The sequence below is a fragment of the Haematobia irritans genome, chromosome 2 (genome assembly GCF_050003625.1).
Source record: "Haematobia irritans isolate KBUSLIRL chromosome 2, ASM5000362v1, whole genome shotgun sequence".
NCBI classification, from domain to species: domain Eukaryota; kingdom Metazoa; phylum Arthropoda; class Insecta; order Diptera; family Muscidae; genus Haematobia; species Haematobia irritans.
In genome coordinates this window covers 229,554,851-229,573,523 of record NC_134398.1, presented here as the reverse complement: position 1 = coordinate 229,573,523, position 18,673 = coordinate 229,554,851, and the positions used below count along the sequence as shown (strand labels likewise).

At 32.1% G+C, this 18,673-nt stretch overlaps 2 protein-coding genes across 2 annotated transcripts; both read right to left on the bottom strand.

The window, feature by feature from the left end:
* Positions 1-9,551: 9,551 nt before the first annotated feature.
* On the bottom strand, positions 9,552-15,038 carry LOC142225368 (kappaPI-actitoxin-Ael3a). Its single transcript, XM_075295131.1, has 2 exons — positions 14,678-15,038; positions 9,552-10,049 (listed from the first exon to the last, which is right to left on the bottom strand). Exons 1-2 carry the CDS (start codon positions 14,739-14,741, stop codon positions 9,844-9,846), a joined length of 270 nt encoding a protein of 89 aa, XP_075151246.1. The 5' UTR covers positions 14,742-15,038; the 3' UTR covers positions 9,552-9,843.
* A 2,676-nt stretch (positions 15,039-17,714) lies between these two features.
* On the bottom strand, positions 17,715-18,333 carry LOC142227311 (kunitz-type serine protease inhibitor spermatin). The gene is made up of 2 exons (XM_075297775.1): positions 18,126-18,333; positions 17,715-18,051 (listed from the first exon to the last, which is right to left on the bottom strand). The coding sequence occupies exons 1-2, from the start codon at positions 18,211-18,213 to the stop codon at positions 17,840-17,842; spliced, it is 300 nt and encodes a 99-aa protein (XP_075153890.1). The 5' UTR covers positions 18,214-18,333; the 3' UTR covers positions 17,715-17,839.
* Positions 18,334-18,673: the final 340 nt, after the last annotated feature.

Below are 18,673 nucleotides of genomic sequence, written 5' to 3'. Positions count from 1 at the left end.
AGGTTAAAGTTAGTTTGCCCAGCATGGCCTGCAATATTACTTGGTAGTGGGAACTTTTACACAGTTAAATTTTTCCGTCGCTTTAATAAATCACACATTTAGTTGGGCAAAAAGTTGACATCGTAGAATGACTGACTCACAATTAGCATCATCTGTTACTTCTAAACATACTCATAAATTATTATTGATGATCATCATAAATACTAAAACGCGCATTTTCAACTGTCTTGTTTGGAAAACCTTTATCACAAATTGCTCCAAGGCTTATATTTGTGTTAAGTCCATTGCCACTTAGCATAAGTCACAGAATATATTGCAAAATATATATTTTTAACTTATCAATATTTGCCAAAAGCCTTAACTTTTGCCTTAAAAGTTTTCAGATATATCTGGCTCACATCGGTTAGATTGGGTCGAATTGTTTAGCATTGAATTTTAAAGTCGCAGTAGATAATCAACATCTGAAGGAATAACAGATCACAACATTGTATTGGTCATTGGGACCAGTGAACGATATGATTCCGAAACACACGTAGCAAGACAGTGGTCCACGCTATTCCAACACCCATTTTTTTTTTCTTTTCTTCCGAAACGATATTTTATATATTTAACATTAAATTTGCTTTTGTTTGTCAAGAATATTTGAAGGGAAATAAAATACCTCGATGATAACATCGACTTAATATCTTCTATTGCAATAGACTCCTAAGGAATAGAAAAAACCTAGAGAGTCTTAAACATAGCTAACGATGGTTGAAAAATGAAAATCGTTTTTATTTTTGTACTTAGAAAAGTCGAATAATTGAAAAGTCAAAGGAGTTCTCCTGGCAATCCATACGATGATGTTCTTTTTTCAATCGTAAAAAACAAAACAAAAAACATTTTTTGGACATGTCCTTTAAATTTCACAAAACTAGTTTTTATTAAGAGAATTGTTGTTCTCTGAGACAAATATTGACCTAATATTAAAGATTACGGAACCTAAATTTTAGGACATTCAATTTAAACAATATTAAAAGCGAATTTCTTTAACCCTTATACTCCGTTGGGGTCATTTGATGACCCATGTCGTATTTTTCATCACCGCATTTCTTACTGTTCGAATATAATTAAACATTTCTATCACTCAGTGCATGAATTGGTGACATATGCTGAATTCATGCTGAGTAGTAAGAACTTTTAATTATAATCCAACAGTAAAAAATTCGGTGATGAAAAATACGACCTAATACCCAACGTAGTATAAGGGTTAAAGTAAAGAAATCTTCAAAAATTGTTTTCTTTAAATTTAGGACACGAATCTGTGAAATTAGAGTTCCTCCATTAAAGTTGTATATTTTTAAAGTAAGACAATTTTCCTTAATGTGAAAAAAACACTTGATCTAAAGAAACAATCTTTAAATTAAGTGAGGTATTAAATCTTAAAATTAAAACAAAAAAAACATAGGCTAATACTTATTTTGAAGATTTTGTATTATTGGTTTAAAGTTGTTTTTTAATTCTCTTTTAAATTTTTAAAGTGACATTTATTTGTACATGCATAATATTGATAATGAGAGAACGAAAATTCGGTAAATGAGATCTGAGATAAGAATGAGATCCTAATTTGAAAGTTACAAAGGCTAGATTTAAAGCTAGATAGATCCTTATAAATATTTTTATTTCAAAGATGTAACTTCTTTGGCTCTTAATCAATACCAAAATCCTTAAGGGAAGGTTAAAATCTTTGAATTCAAGTCAACTTTTTTTCGAGTGTAGGATTAAGGGTGTTTAAAAATGGTTCAATTTTAGAAAATTATTTATCATTAGAATTTAGAATATAAGCCCCAATATGAGTTATCTTCCCCCACCAGATCTATATTGGAAGCTATGGAAATTCGCCTTAGCCGGCGATGAAACCTGTATAGCTAGGTTTGTGTAGCAGAGAACTGCAACCGGTGGCTTTTTTTCGTATTGCAATCTTAAGGAGAGTACTATGTTCGGTTTTTTCACCAAAACACTAAATTAAAAGTACAAAAATAGTTATGAAGACTATTATATTTTTATCAGGTCTTATCAAATAATGGATGGAAAAGATCCAATGAATTTATTGATAATAGAGGTGTGCACGTGAGTGGTATTTTACTCACGCACACTCACGATGGAAAAATCTTACTCACGCACACTCACGCACGATATTATTTGGTAGGACTCACGCACACTCACGAAAAGAAAATGTGTACTCACGCACACTCACGCACGAAAATGTCGTGACTCACGAAAATACCGTGACTCACGAACAATTTTTTGAGTAATTTACCTTAGCGACGTGTCTGAAAATATGAGCATTATTAAATTCGAGAGCGTTATTACACTCTTAACATCGCAGGTGTCACTAAAATTGTAAATGAATTTAATTCTTAAGCGTTTTATGTCGGTGAGCGGGATTATTTTCGTCAGCGTAAATCTTTACTCACGCACACTCACGAAGATAATATTTTCGTGACTCACGCTCACGCACGACATTTTGGTATGTTAATCACGCTCACGCACACTCAGCCGTTGCCATGAGCGTGACTCACGCGTGAGTCACGACAATTTCGTGTCACGTGCACACCTCTAATTGATAATCATTTTATATTTCTAAATTAATTAATTAAGAAAAGTAACCGTGAAAAAAGCTGGTTTTCAGCTTGAAAACTGAGCATAGTACTCAGCTTAACCCACAAAATGTCGATGGCAGTGAGTAAGACACCAATTACCATGCGATCTTTTACATTGATACAAATGCGAGAATAAAAATACCACTAGTATATAACAATGTTCGTATGCTGTGTCTTGCAATCTTAAACCAATCGACATCGTAAAATCGATGTCGATTTTGTTTACCAATCGACATCGGTAAACAAAATACGTGTGTGGCACTTAAGTGTGATTGCATTCAACAACAACAATTACCAGCAGTTGGCATCAGGGATGGAAAATACAATTTTTACGAAAGTACTAAAAAGGTATTTTTTGAGCGAAAAAGTACTTTTCTCTAAATTTCAACAAAAATTCCATTGGAAGATTATTGTCAAGAGCTCCCTTGGACTGAATTTTAAATATAAATAAAATTTTGTTTGTCACTCCTCAATTTTAAATATTTTTGTAGTTTTATATCCGCTTACAAAGACTACTGTAGTATTGTAATCACGGTTGCCACAGTTAATAGAATTCTACTGTTTGGTAGATTAGTAGACATCATGGTACTTCATAAATTTTCTGTAAATATATAAATAAAAAAAATTCTATTGAAATAAAATTTTGACTAAATTTTCTATAGAAATAAAATTTGACAAAATTTTCTATAGAAATAAAATTTTTCTGAAGAAATAAATTTTTGCAATATATTTTTTGGTAGTTTTTGGTAAGATTTGCTCCAAATGTTGGTAGATTTTTTTGTCTCAAGTTTCGACCGTGACTGTAATGGTTCGCATTATTTTAGTACGCGATCGATGACTTCTTATATAGAAAGTGTTCGTGTGGAAGCGTAATATAGAATCACATGCTTTTTCAACTAAAACATTCTTTAAATTCAATAAAATCGTGTTTTTGACTATGGCTTTTACAAAATCGAGATTTTGTTTCCGCATGAACTTGTCTGTTTTGTCAAATTTGTAAAAGACTAATTTTGTTAAAGACCTTCTCAAAATATTAAAATATTTTGTCAAAACTATTGTACCATATATCTGATATCGGCTAAAAAATGTCTAACAAAAGGTATTAAATCATTCGCGGGGGTATTACGGTACTGACTAGGGTGAAAAAGTATTGAAGAAAGTACTATAGTACTGCATTTTCCATCCCTGGTTGGCATTAGCTCAAGAGAATTGAGAGAGTACCAAATAAGAGAATACCAAACTGCTGAGATATGGGCAGCGTTGCTACAATGAATTTTTATTTTGGACCAACATGTTTCCAAAATTGGACCAAAATTCGTACCAGAGGACCATTTTTCCAAATTAAATTAATATCATTTAAAAGTTAAAATTTTTCCAAAAATTTTACTTCGATAGATTTTTTTTTTATTCCTGTAGAAACGTTTGTCCAAATTTTATTTCTATAGAAAATTTTGTCAAAATTTTATTTCTGTAGAAAATTTTATCAAAATTATATGTCATTTAGTTTTGTTATTGTCGGTTTGTACTGCATCATATTTGTTGTTTTGATCTCAGTTTAAAAACCATTGCGTTGACTAAACTACTTGACTTTTCAAAATTTTAGTTATAAAGAAAATTTTGTCAAAATTTTATTTCTATAGAAAATTTTTTTTAAAATTTTATTTTATTTTTAAGCAATACTTATCATAGTTTCGGCTATAGGTCGATTAAAAAAAACATAGGATTGATGTTTTATTTCCAATATTTCGGTTGAATTCGTCAAAACCGTTTTCAAGGATTTATTCTGGTGTGCACAGCTTCACACTCTGTTTTACTGTGTACAATTTTACTGTGTAAAACAGAGTGTGAAGCTGTGCACACCAGAATAAATCCTTGAAAATATTGGAAATAAAACTTAAATAAAAACATCAATCCTATGTTTTTTAATCGACCTATAGCCGAAACTATGATAAGTATTGCTTAAAAATAAAATAAAAAGGTCAACGATAATCAATCAGAAATAAAAATTTTATTTCTATAGAAAATTTTGTCACAATTTGATTTCTATACAAAATGTTGGCAAAAGTTTATTTCTATAGAAAATGTTGGCAAAATTTTATTTCTATAGAAAATTTTGTCAAAATTTTATTTGTATAGAAAATTTTGCCACAATTTGATTTCTATAGATTTTTTTCAAAATTTTATTTCTATAGAAAATTTTGTCAAAATTTTATTTATATAGAAATTTTTTTCAAAATTTTATTTATATGGAAAATTTTTCACAATTTTATTTATATAGAAAATTTTGTCAACATTTTGTCAATATTTCTACAGAAAATTTTTTCAAAATTGTATGTCCATAAAAATTTTTGAAAAATTACCCATTTGACGAAAATGGACCACAATCAACAAAACTCCATTTGGTCCGACCATCGGACCAAATTTAAAAATTAAAAATTGTTTGGACCGATTTTGTTCCGATCAGACCAAAATGGCAACCCTAGATATGAGTAAGCAATTTGTATGATTGCTTTACTACGGTGTTTTCGAGAGACCAACACTCATACCAACAAACACCGAGAGTCGTCAGTTGCATCGGATATTGGTGGTTAATTTTTTTTACCAATTGGTGTTTTAAGATTGCAAATATTGGTGTTTACTAAATACACTGGTCGGTTGCGATAGATCGCAGCCGTTCTCTGTTGTGTAGATTGTTATCTGGCATTTTCTTTTCAACAACCTATCAACTTCTTATCCACGAAAGCTCGTATTGTAAATATTTTCTGTATGTATAGGTAATATTTTAACAAAGTAGTGTGAATGCAGTGAAAATATTAGCTGCTCAACGTAAAAATGTGGGCATCCATATTATTTCACTTTTCAAACATCTTTTTCTTAGTAAGAAACCATTCTTTGACTTCAAATCAATACCAAAATAGTTAAACAGCAATTTAGTAACAAAAATATATATATTTCCTATTTACCAGTACACCTTAATATACACATTTATATATAAGAATGCATACGGATTTTATCATTCAAATCCTATTTACATTATAATAGCTAGTACAATTATACAAAAATCTGTGTATGAGTGTGTGTGTTTGTTTGTGTGAAAATGTGTAGATATTTGATGTCCATTTACAATTAGTCGTTTAACTAAATTAATTAATATTAATTTACTTGTAATTGTTATATCCGTAGCAGGTGTGTAACACAACTACAATTATTCAAAGTGCATTCCATGGCATACAAAATGCCACAATGATTACGATAATACAACAATGACATGATGTGAAAGACAAATGTGAGTGTGTGAGTGTATGTGTGCATTAGTGAGTATGTGTCTGCGTGTGAAGCTGCTGCGAGGATGTGTTAATTATGTTAATGCCAAAAGCAAACTGCATAATTGCATTGGCAATTAGCAAGGATTCCCTAATAGTAGTACTGCTATAAGCTGCAGACAGTTGCGATTAGAATAACAAACTGCACATATGTAGATAGTCCTTTTGTGGTATGGATGTATTGGTGGGTGGAAGGGTGGGGTGCATACATATGTAATAAGAAGATTTGAGTGATTAACTTTTGATAGGCTCTTGTTGAAGGAAATATGTTTTTGCCTTATTTGGCACCTGTGAGTATATTTAATTTATACTCAAAAATTTAAAGGAATTTGATCTGCTCAAAGAAATTTTCAATGGAGCTAGGTTAGGTATAGTGGCAACCGTTTATTTCAGGTTCACTTAGACTATTCAGTCCATTGTGATACCATACGTGCTGAACTTCTCTCTTATCAATGAGTGCTGCCCGATTCTATGTTTAACTTTTTATAGCCGAGACCGAACCCATGACCCTTAGTACACGGATGAAAAAGACTGTTTTTCATATGTTTGGCTATAAACATTATATGTTTGGAACACACATTTTTAAACACAATATTTTTGAGTGCAAGAATATAATGTTCATAAACTAGCATAACATGTTTGGGACATATATGTTAATATGTTAGAACATATTATGTTTGGGACATAAAATGTTTGTAAATATAATATGCTTGGATGCAAACATATATTAATTTAGAAATAGCCTATAAACATATATGTGTTTAGTAGCTTGGAGCGCTTTTTAACAGGGAGCGATATTGAATTAAGTTGGTGGTTGTTGCTTGTTATTACAAAATTAACATTTTATTTTTCCTTGGGCAATTGATCAGCTACTTCTTTGATCCTTACAAACTGTGTGGTCCGCTGTTCGAATCCCCGTCCGGCAAAAGGTAAAATTAAAATAAAAAAAATCATAAAATTGAATAATTTCTTCTACAATGTTTGTATTACAGAACAAGGTGCTAAGAACTAAAAAATATCGTGGAAGTGAGAAAGATGTCGGGGAAGAAACAACATTTTGAGCATTCACAAAAAATCGCTTCTGTAACATATACTCCCAAACATATTTTGCTTCAAGCATATACATTTTTCGGTATTGCCTAAACATTTATATTTTTGATCTCTTCCAATATATAATATGTTTGAAAGCATATTGGTCTAAACAATATATGTTTGGGTAGTCTAAGTTCCAAACATTTTGTATTTTTGCATCCAAATTCAATAATGTTGTCTTCCAAAAAACAATATGTTATTATGTGAACATATAATATGTTTGGAAGCATTTTGCACCCAAAAATATTATATGCTTAAAAAAAAATTCTCCCAAACAATATTGTGCTCAAAATTTTATTTATTTATTTATATTTATATATTTACAATCATAATGAATTATGAAAATAAACAGGTAATATAGGTGCTAACAACATAGGTTTTCGACCTGAATGCTCAAAATTTTGTTTCTGCTCAATTGTATATTCCCCCACATCTTTCTCACTTCCACGAGATTTTTTAGTTCTTAGCACCTTTTTCTGTAATACAAACATTGTAGAAGACATTATTCAATTGTATGATTTTTTTTATTTTAATTTTACCTTTAGCCGGACGGGGATTCGAACAGCGGACCACACAGTTTGTAAGGATCAAAGAAGTAGCTGATCAATTGCCCAAGGAAAAATAAAATGTTAATTTTGTAATAACAAGCAACAACCACCAACTTAATTCAATATCGCTCCCTTTTAAATAGCGCTCCAAGCTACTAAACACATATATGTTTATAGGCTATTTCTAAATTAATATATGTTTGCATCCAAGCATATTATATTTACAAACATTTTATGTCCCAAACATAATATGTTCTAACATATTAACATATATGTCCCAAACATGTTATGCTAGTTTATGAACATTATATGCTTGCACTCAAAAATATTGTGTTTAAAAATTTGTGTTCCAAACATATAATGTTTATAGCCAAACATATGAAAAACAGTCTTTTTCATCCGTGCAACACCCAAACATTTTCTGCTTCAAGCATATATATTTTCAGAATGTGTTCAAACAAAAAAATGTTTGCACTTAGCATTTCTAAACATTTATTTGGTAGTAGCAAACTGTCTTAAATATAATACAAATAAGTCGATAAACAATCATGAACGTTTACTCAGCAACCTACACTTTTATTTCTTGTAATTAAACTTTTTTACATATCTTCAAATGTCTTTCATTATTTAACTCCGTCGTCATCTATATATTTTTCCTCTATTCTAGCTCCCACTCTTTCTCTCTCTCTCTCTCTTACGTTTCTGAGAGATATCCAGGGCCGTCTTTAACCTTTTAAAGGCCCTGGGCATATTAGTTTAATGGGGCCCCTATGATTTTGACAGAACACTATTTTGTTATAATAAACAAGAAAAAATAGATAAACAAGGTTTTTATTGACACTCGCATTAAGCGAATAGATAAATGTAATATTTGCCACAAACGTAACTCCCTTAGCATTCACAGGTTAGTGATTAAAAATCTATGTAATATAAGAATTCAATAATATTAGAATTCAAGAAATTTCAGTTTATTAATTCTTTTGTAAAAAATACGAAAAATTAGGAGCAAAGGTAGAATTAAAAATTTTAAATAATAATCGATTGATGGTTGATGGTACTTTAAACCGGCAACTGTAACGATAAACCAAAATCGATTAGAATACGCGATACAGTAGGGCATTTTTAAACGACTTACTTCTTTTACAACTTTTTACGACTCAATCATCTTTTCTCATTGACATCTATGTCCCAAACATGTGCCAAAACTTTGAGTTCCAAACAAATAATTTTTTCACCGAAACAACCTTTTTCGTCCGTGTACCTTTTTTCATACGACGACAGTACCACAGTGGGAAAGTATACAAGTTTTCCATTTAAAAGTAATTGGTTACAATCTTGAACTAAGTTACCTCCAAGAGTAATTGATAATGATAGTTTTTGCTGGGTAAATTAAATTTAAACCGTGTCATAGGGTATGAAAATATATTTAATTTAATACGAATATAAAAAAAAAAACTGTGAAAAAATTTTTTTCTTTTCCGAGGAACGAAACTTTAGACAATCGAAGATTACTATTGACTTTAAAAACGCTCCTACTTATAAATTCGGATTTAATTGCTCTCAAAGAGGAGACTTTATAAGAAATTGGCATTTCGTTTGTCTACAATTTCCTTCCAGAGGAAATTTATTTCTCCTTTGGGTGTAGGTTGAGAGTAAAGTTTAATCTGATACTACCCTATTTCTTTTTAAAAAAATTGTTCAGCAATAATAATAATAATAATAATAATTATTATTATTAATATATTAAAAATAGCTATTTGTAAACTATTCTACATGCATATACTATCAAAATCATACTTGTCCAACACGTTTTTGAACTACAATTACGCAAACTGATAACGGTCATTATAGGCATTTATTTTCTTTTACAGAATAAATCGCATGTATGTCTGAAGATTTTCTTCTGACAGAGTCGAACACAAAGGAAATACAAAGTCATTAAAAGCTACGATTTGTTTTTTTTTTTATTTTTTCCTCAAAATAAAAAAAAATATATATAATAAAGAAATATTAAATAAACATCGAAACTGTACATCGATTGTAATTGTAAAACGAATACAATTAAAGTCATATTCAATTTGGGCCATGGTCATCTACTCAAGTCCATTTCACAGAAAGCTTATAATCTATGACGAAAAAATATGCAATACTACAGCAAATCAAAAACAAGGCACCTAAATCTTATATCAAACACAAAGGCCATCCGCTGGACGCTACTGGGAGCAACTCTAATTCATTTTAGGAATAACGAACACGTCTATTTCGTCGCCTTTTACTATTGCAGATTTTGTCACAATCTTCCAAGGAACTAAAAAGTTTCTTATCCGGACTGCATCCCATATAACGACAACGTTGCGTTTCAGCATCATAGTAGATACCCAGGGTGGAGGTTACACAAAGACCATTGATGGTTGGTTTACGATCACAAATATCAACAGCGGGACCTGGAATAAGAAAAGTTTTTAAAATTTTCTGAAAATTATGCAGTTCCATCTCTAGATATCAAAATCATACTCGTAAATTACTGTAGGAAATCTGGAAATTACTGTAGAAAATATGGTCTCACTTTACTGGTAAAACTATTTTACGTGTTGGAATATAACTACCTAACAACACGGATAAAAGAGACTTCTTTTCTCAGGAACGAAATTTTAGACAAACGAACTTTTATTTTGACGTTAAAACAAACTTTTTAAAAGCAAACAAAAAATATAAGATGTTTCTTAGAACACCTTCGTTAGAACAATTGTCAAAAATTCTCTAATTTTTTTATTTGCTTTTAAAAAAAATGTATTAACGTCAAGAGCAAACTTCGTTTGTCTAAACTTTCGTTCCTCGGAAAAGAAACCTTTTTTTTAAGTGTATATATTTGAACAGAATTTTTATTGATGGTACGCGTTGCCACGTTAGTCCACGACTATCTATGTTTGGCTTGAAAGAAACAATTTAAACAAAAGAAAAATTCGTTTCTCGGAAACGAAATTGACGATCAACTACACGTGTAGAATTCTGAATTGAACAATTTTATACATAGTAAAAAACTTGATAAAAAGGAATTTGGAGGGAAAACAAATAAAATCTTGGGGTGAGTTTTCGGCCACTGTCCCACCATCGAGTTTTAACCTGGTGAAATAAGTACAGTAAGCGAAAACATTAAGAAAATAAGGAAGAAAAGTCTAAAATCGGGCTGGATTGGCTATAGAAGGAAAGTCTAAAATAGGATGGACTGGCTAGACTGCACCACTTTTGAGATCAACATTTTCGATACCATCTCAAATCCTTCAACGTTGATTCTACCTCTCCGGTCATATGAGTATGTTCTTGTTCCACAGTGTGTAGCGGGGTATACTTATCGTCATATCAATTGGAATTGTACATCTCCTCACATTTATTATTTAAAAAATATTGATATAATATGAAAGATTATGCAGCCTACATTATAGGACACGCAATTTACACAATATTAAGGACAAATTTCTTTAAAATAACGAAATTTTAGTTAAAAGAAAGTTTATAATATTTGCTTAAAAACTGTTTTTCATTAAATTTAGGACACGAATCTTGTTAAAGTTGTATATCCTTGAACTAAGGAAAATTTTTCTTAAGATAAAAACTCTTCAAATATAAGACTTATTTTGAAGATTTTGCATCTTTGGTTTAATTTTTTTTTATACCCTCCACCATAGATGGGGGGTATATTAACTTTGTCATTCCGTTTGTAACATATCGAAATATTGCTCTAAGACCCCATAAAGTATATATATTCTGGGTCGTGGTGAAATTCTGAGTCGATCTGACCATGTCCGTCCGTCCGTCCGTCTGTTGAAATCACGCTAACTTCCGAACGAAACAAGCTATCGACTTGAAACTTGGCAAAAGTAGTTGTTATTGATGTAGGTCGGATGGTATTGCAAATGGGCCATATCGGTCCACTTTTACGTATAGCCCCCATATAAACGGACCCCCAAATTTGGCTTGCAAGGCCTCTAAGAGAAGCAAATTTCATCCGATCCGGCTGAAATTTGGTACATGGTGTAAGTATATGGTCTCTAACAACCATGCAAAAATTGGTCCATATCGGTCCATAATTATATTAGCCCCCATATAAACCGATCCCCCGATTTGGCTTGCGAGGCCTATAAGAGAAGCAAATTTCATCCGATCCGGCTGAAATTTGGTACATGGTGTTAGTATATGGTCTCTAACAACCATGCAAAAATTGGTCCATATCGGTCAATAATTATATATAGCCCCCATATAAACCGATCCTCCGATTTGGCTTGTGAGGCCTCTAAGAAAGCAAATTTCATCCGATCCGGCTGAAATTTGGTACATGGTGTTAGTATCTGGTTTCTAACAACCATGCAAAAATTGGTCCACATCGGTCAATAATTATATATATCGCCCCCATATAAACCGATCCCCCGAGTTGGCTTGCGAGGCCTCTAAGAGAAGCAAATTTCATCCGATCCGGCTGAAATTTGGTACATGGTGTTAGTATATGGTCTCTAACAACCATGCAAAAATGGGTCTACATCGGTCCATAATTATATATAGCCCCCATATAAATCGATCCCTCGATTTGGCTTGCGAGGCCTCTAAGAGAAGCAAATTTCATCCGATCCGGCTGAAATTTGGTACATGGTGTTAGTATATGGTCTCTAACAACCATGCAAAAATTGGTCCATATCGGTCCATAATTATATATAGCCCCCATATAAACCGATCCCCCGAGTTGGCTTGCGAGGCCTCTAAGAGAAGCAAATTTCATCCGATCCGGCTGAAATTTGGTACATGGTGTTAGTATATGGTCTCTAACAACCATGCAAAAATGGGTCTACATCGGTCCATAATTATATATAGCCCCCATATAAATCGATCCCTCGATTTGGCTTGCGGGGCCTCTAAGAGAAGCAAATTTCATCCGATCCGGCTGAAATTTGGTACATGGTGTTAGTATATGGTCTCTAACAACCATGCAAAAATTGGTCCATATCGGTCCATAATTATATATAGCCCCCATATAAACCGATCCCCCAATTTGGCTAGCGAGGCCTCTAAGAGAAGCAAATTTCATCCGATCCGGCTGAAATTTGGTACATGGTGTTAGTATATGGTCTCTAACAACCATGCAAAAATTGGTCCACATCGGTCAATAATTATATATAGCCCCCATATAAACCGATCCCCCGATTTGGCTTGCGAGGCCTCTAAGAGAAGCAAATTTCATCCGATACGTGATGTTTATATATGGCCTCAAACTCCCATGCAAAAATTGGTCGAAATCGGTCCATAATTATATATAAGTGGTTTCACCGCAATGTGGAACGCCGTTCGGACTCAGCTATAAAAAGGAGGTTCCTCGTCATTGAGCTTAACATGGAATCGGATAGCACTCAGTGATAAGAAAGAAGTTCACCAATGTGGTATCACAATGGACTGAATAGTCCAAGTGAGCCTGATACATAGGGCTGCCATCTAACCTAAGGTCAAAATCTTTGAATCCAAGTAAACTTTTTTTTGAGTGTATGGGTGCATCGTGAGGAAATTTTTGTAGTAAACACAAAGATCCTAAAATACGAAAGCTATTTATGCTTAGCAGAGGCGACGCGTTTCTTTGATACTACGATGTTTTACTTGATCAAAGTCTACAAACATTTCATTGAAGTCACCTTGTCCTTCGAATAAAGCGAGTTAAGCTTAAATCTAAATTTTAAAGCGCTTCTCCGCTTCTTTGACTCGGAATCAATACCAAAGTTATTAAAGTAAAGACAAAATCTTCAGAACATGGTAAGCTGTTTTGTTGCAGTATAAAAACATGCACTCAAAAAAAAGTTTACTTGGATTCAAAGATTTTGACTTTCCTTTAAGGATTTTGGTATTGATTCCGAGCCAAAGATGCGGGTTCTTTGAAATAAGTAAATTTTTTTGCGACCTATCATGCTTTAAATCTAGGATCTATAAAATTAAAATTAGGATACATATCTCATTTATCGAATTTTCATTCTATTTGTCTGGTATATTAATAAAGCTATTCACGTACAAACAAATGCCAGTTTAAAAATCCAAATTATGACGGATACTTCGAATTAAAAAATTATTTTCTTAATTCCGAAAAAAAACTTTAAACCAAAGATGCTAAATCCTCAAAATAAGTCTTAGACTATATTTGAAGAATTTTTATCTTAAATCTAAAGATTCAATATTTCAATTAATTTAAGGACGATTTCTTTAAATCAAAAATGTGTTTCTTTACTTTAAGGAAAATTTGCCTTAGTTTAAAGACATGTAACTTTAACGAAGGGACGCAAATTTTCAAAATGTGTGTCCTAAATTTAATGAAAAACTCAAAGATTATAAACTTTCTTTTAAATAAAATTTCATTATTTTAAAGAAAATTGTCCTTTATAGTGTGGAAATTATGCATCCTAAAATTGAGGTTGCGTAATCTTTAATATCAGGTAAATATTTTTTTCAGTGTGTTTTTCTTTGAAAAAAAAACTGGCGCAGAACTGTTTTAAGCTTAATTAGTGGGCCGATTTGGAAAATGTTCTCTTTGACCACCAAAAAATACCACCTCACACTTCCCGTCTCGTCGCAGCAAAATTGGTCGAATTAGCTTCATTTATCAACCGATCTTCTTAAGATCTTACAGAAGCCACATAGACATAATTTGGCACAATTTTTTGGGCGCCTTAAGCAACATATGAATCTAAATGTCCTCCACAAGGGACTGATCCATGTGGACCATGAAAACATCACATTGATTTTAGAGGCTATGTCAGAAAATTGAAGAATTTTTTCTACTATGTCTACTAACAAATTCCATTGAATGCATTTTTTCGAATTATTTGATACGAAAGCAACAAGGTCTGTAGAAATTATGCCGATTTTTCTATTTTTGCTCTTTTAGGAGATTTCTTCTGTTCTTGCTTTTTTGAATAACAAATTTACATCAGGGGAACATTTGCACTAGCCTTATATAGATACAACCTATGTCAATCCTATTAATCTCCAACTGTAATTTATACGCATGATTTTGATAATTTTCTCCATAGGAAATTTCACTTACGAGATCTTGCTTGAGTCCAAACGATCGAAACAAATAGGATGAAGCATATTGTGAAAAAACGCATTTTTATTCGATTTGCTTTTGAAAAATTAAAAATACTGATGGTCAAATCAATTTTTATTGCGCTCGTTTTTCGATGACTTTCGAACTATGGGGTTTTCTTAAACTTTTCACTTTTCTCCCCCTTTAAAAAGGAGTTTTTCAGGTTTTATAAATTAAAACAATGTCTGATTTGCGTAGGTATCTGAAGTGAAAATTGTATCCCATTTGTTTTCAAATCCCGATTGCGGTGTTCAAACTGTTTTATATTTCTGTAGGCTTCACTTCTTCCAAAGACGCGATCTTTATTCGAACAATCTCGCGAGTGCAATCGTAATGCCATGAATTTCCGATTGTAGCCAATACTTATTTTTTCTTTGCCACTTTTTCCAATACAATTTTCTCATCTAAGCCGGCGTATAAAATAAAGAGAGTTTGTATTTTGTATAACACAGACACTTATTTCATGACAGACGGACATAATAGATTCTTTTCATTGATTGGCTCCGTGGTCATGTGAATATTCATGCTGCTTGAACTGAGCTTTGTATTCTTCGGCATGATAAGAAACAATCGCTGTTTCGGGACAAGAAACAAGAGATATGTTTCAAGAAAACAAACCCTCTGTAAATATATGGTATTTTATTGTAAATGCAAAGTAAATTGTCTGAAAACAAAAAAATAAATTGAGAATTTTGTTTTGAATAATCTGCGATAATGGTACATAATTCAAATTAACCGTCACAGAGCAAAGACCGATTTATTGGGTCGACACAATAATATCTGGCACTTACCAATGATCGTAGATTACCTAAAATTAAAATTCAATATTTTTAATAGCTTATTTATAAAACTCGCCCAGAATCAGATTTAAAAAACAATTCACACAGTTCCAGATTTTCTAAAACAAATGTCGTTCAATACATCCTATCCTATTTTCTAAGAAAATTCGTCCATCAGAAAATGTTCTAAGAAAATTCGTCCTTCAGAAAATTTTCTAAGAAAATTTGTCCATCAGAAAATTTTATATGAAAATTCGCCCATCAGAAAATTTTATATGAAAATTCGCCCACCATCAAATTTTCTAAGAAAACAAAAAAAAAATTTTTTTAAGAAAATTCGCTCATCACCAAATTTTCTTAGAAAATTCCCCCATTTTTCTAAAATTTTCTAAGAAAATTCGTTCATCAGCAAATTTTCTAAGAAAATTCGTCTATCAGAAAATTTTTATATGAAAATTCGCCCATCAAAATTAGACCATCACCTAAGTTTCTTAGAAAATTCAGCCACCAGCAAATTTTCTTAATAAATTCGTCTATCACTAAATTTTCAAAGATAATTCGTCCACCACCAAATTTTGTAGGAAAATTCGTCCACCACCAAATTTTGTAGGAAAATTCGTCCACCAGCAAATTTTCTTAGAAAATTCGTCCACCAGCAAATTTTCTAAGAAAATTCGCCCACCCGCAAATTTTATAAGAAAATTCGCTTATCAACAAATTTTGAAAAAAAATTCGCTCATCAGCAATCACCAAATTTTCTTAAAAAATTCGCCCATTACTAAATTTTCTAAGAAAATTCGCCCACCACCAAATTTTCTAAGAAAATTCGTCCACCAGCAAATTTTCTAAGAAAATTCGCCCACCAGCAAATTTTCTAAGAAAATTCGCCCATCTCATCAACAATTTTTTTAAGAAAATTCGCTCATAAGCAATCACCAAATTTTCTTAGAAAATTCGCCCACCACCAAATTTTCTAAGAAAATTCGTCCACCACCAAATTTTCTAAGAAAATTCGTCCACCACCAAATTTTCTTAGAAAAAATTTTCTTAGAAAATTTGGTGGTGGACGAATTTCCATCAGAAAATTTTCTAAGAAAATTTGTCCATCACCAAATTTTCTAAGAAAACAAAAATTTTTTTAAGAAAATTCGCTCATCACCAAATTTTCTTAGAAAATTCCCCCATTTTTCTAAAATTTTCTAAGAAAATTCGTCCACCACCAAATTTTCTAAGAAAATTCGTCTATCAGAAAATTTTTATATGAAAATTCGCCCATCAAAATTAGACCATTTCTAAGTTTCTTAGAAAATTCGGCCACCAGCAAATTTTCTTAATAAATTCGTCTATCACTAAATTTTCAAAGAAAATTAGACCACCACCAAATTTTCTAAGAAAATTCGCCCAGCTGCAAATTCGAAAATTCGCCCAGCTGCAAATTTTCTAAGAAAATTCGCTCATCAACAAATTTTTTAAGAAAATTCGCTCATCAGCAATCACCAAATTTTCTTAGAAAATTCGCCCACCAGCAAATTTTCTTAGAAAATTCCCCCATTTTTCTAAAATTTTCTAAGAAAATTAGCCCACCATCAAATTTGCTAAGAAAATTCGTCCACCAGCAAATTTTCTAAGAAAATTCGGCCACCAGCAAATTTTCTAAGAAAATTTGCCCATCTCATCAACAAATTTTTTAAGATTCGCTCATCAGCAATCACCAAATTTTCTTAGAAAATTCGCCCACCAGCAAATTTTCTTACAAAATTCGCTCATCACTAAATTTTCTAAGAAAATTCGTCCACCAGTAAATTTTCTAAAAAAATTCGTCCACCAGCAAATTTTCTAAGAAAATTCGCCCATCTGAAAATTTTCTAAGAAAGTTCACCCTACACAAATTTTCTAAACAATTTTTTAAATTTTCTAAGAAAATTTGCCCATTACCAAATTTTCTAAAAAAAAATCGCCCATCACAAAATTTCCTAAGAAAAAATTCTTAATTTTTTAAGAAAATTCGCCCATCACCAAATACTAACATTTCAATAGTGAGTATTTCATTAATATATTTATTCCTACCCCTAATAATCCTGAGCTGCTGATAAGAAGAGCGGTACATAGACTCCAATTATGAATTCATCTCTCAAAAAAGTGGAAACTGGTAAAAAGTGGAATAGTCAAGTAAATCCGAAATTCCATGGATTATCTATGTGAGGCAGAAAACCGCGTTTTTTTTTTTTTTTGTTTTTTCACTTTATAACTCAAGACTTTATTTTTATGCGAGTATATAAGCATGTAGATGTACATAGGGGAATTCGAACACATATTTAATAGAAACAAAATCAGTCAAATATCAATCGTGACGTATGTCTTGCAAACGACGGGTTCCATGAATACATGTTGCCACGCAGTCTTCATGCGAACCGAAACTCTGCCCCCCGGACAAGCGGCATCCGGCGATTGAATATTTTTCGCAATTGCTCATTTGCGGATCGAAGAAGTACCCCTCAATTTCCAAATTGCAAACGCCTCCTTCAGAACGTGGCGGAGGTTGCAGGCAAATATCTGCAATAAACATGGGAAAAACCAAGTCACAATCAATATAAGAAAATTTCCATTTTATTTGCAGTTGACCTTACTTGGGATAGTCCAACGTGATTCCGTCGATAGAACAAACAATGAGATTAGTGTAATTAGCAAAACAGAATTTAAAAATTTCGTCATCATTAGATTGGGGATTCTACGCTGCAACTGCTAATAGTTCACAATTTTTAATTTTCCAAATTAACCGACGTCTCTCACAGTCAAAATTGCTCACACTTAAGACAAAGACATACTGAATCTTACTCTTTTTTTGCTAGGGAACTCAGTTTGAATTTTACAGAAACAAAAAAAAAGAACCAATGAAAATCAGCAGAGACGAATGGACGGAGATTCGTCGGACAGACATGATCATTGTTATCAGCATCATAGCAAAGAGAAAAATATCAGCGCGGCAAGAAATGGAGATCCTCACGTTTTACGCACATGAGTCCAGCCTACACAAGACTGTAGTATAGGGGAGAATGTAATATAAAAATTACAAAAACAAAATACAAAGTATTAAACTAACGCTTAGTCAGTCATACGAAAAGCTAAGAAAATTTTAATAAGCGAGTCATTTGTGTGTGTTTGAAAATAATTTCAG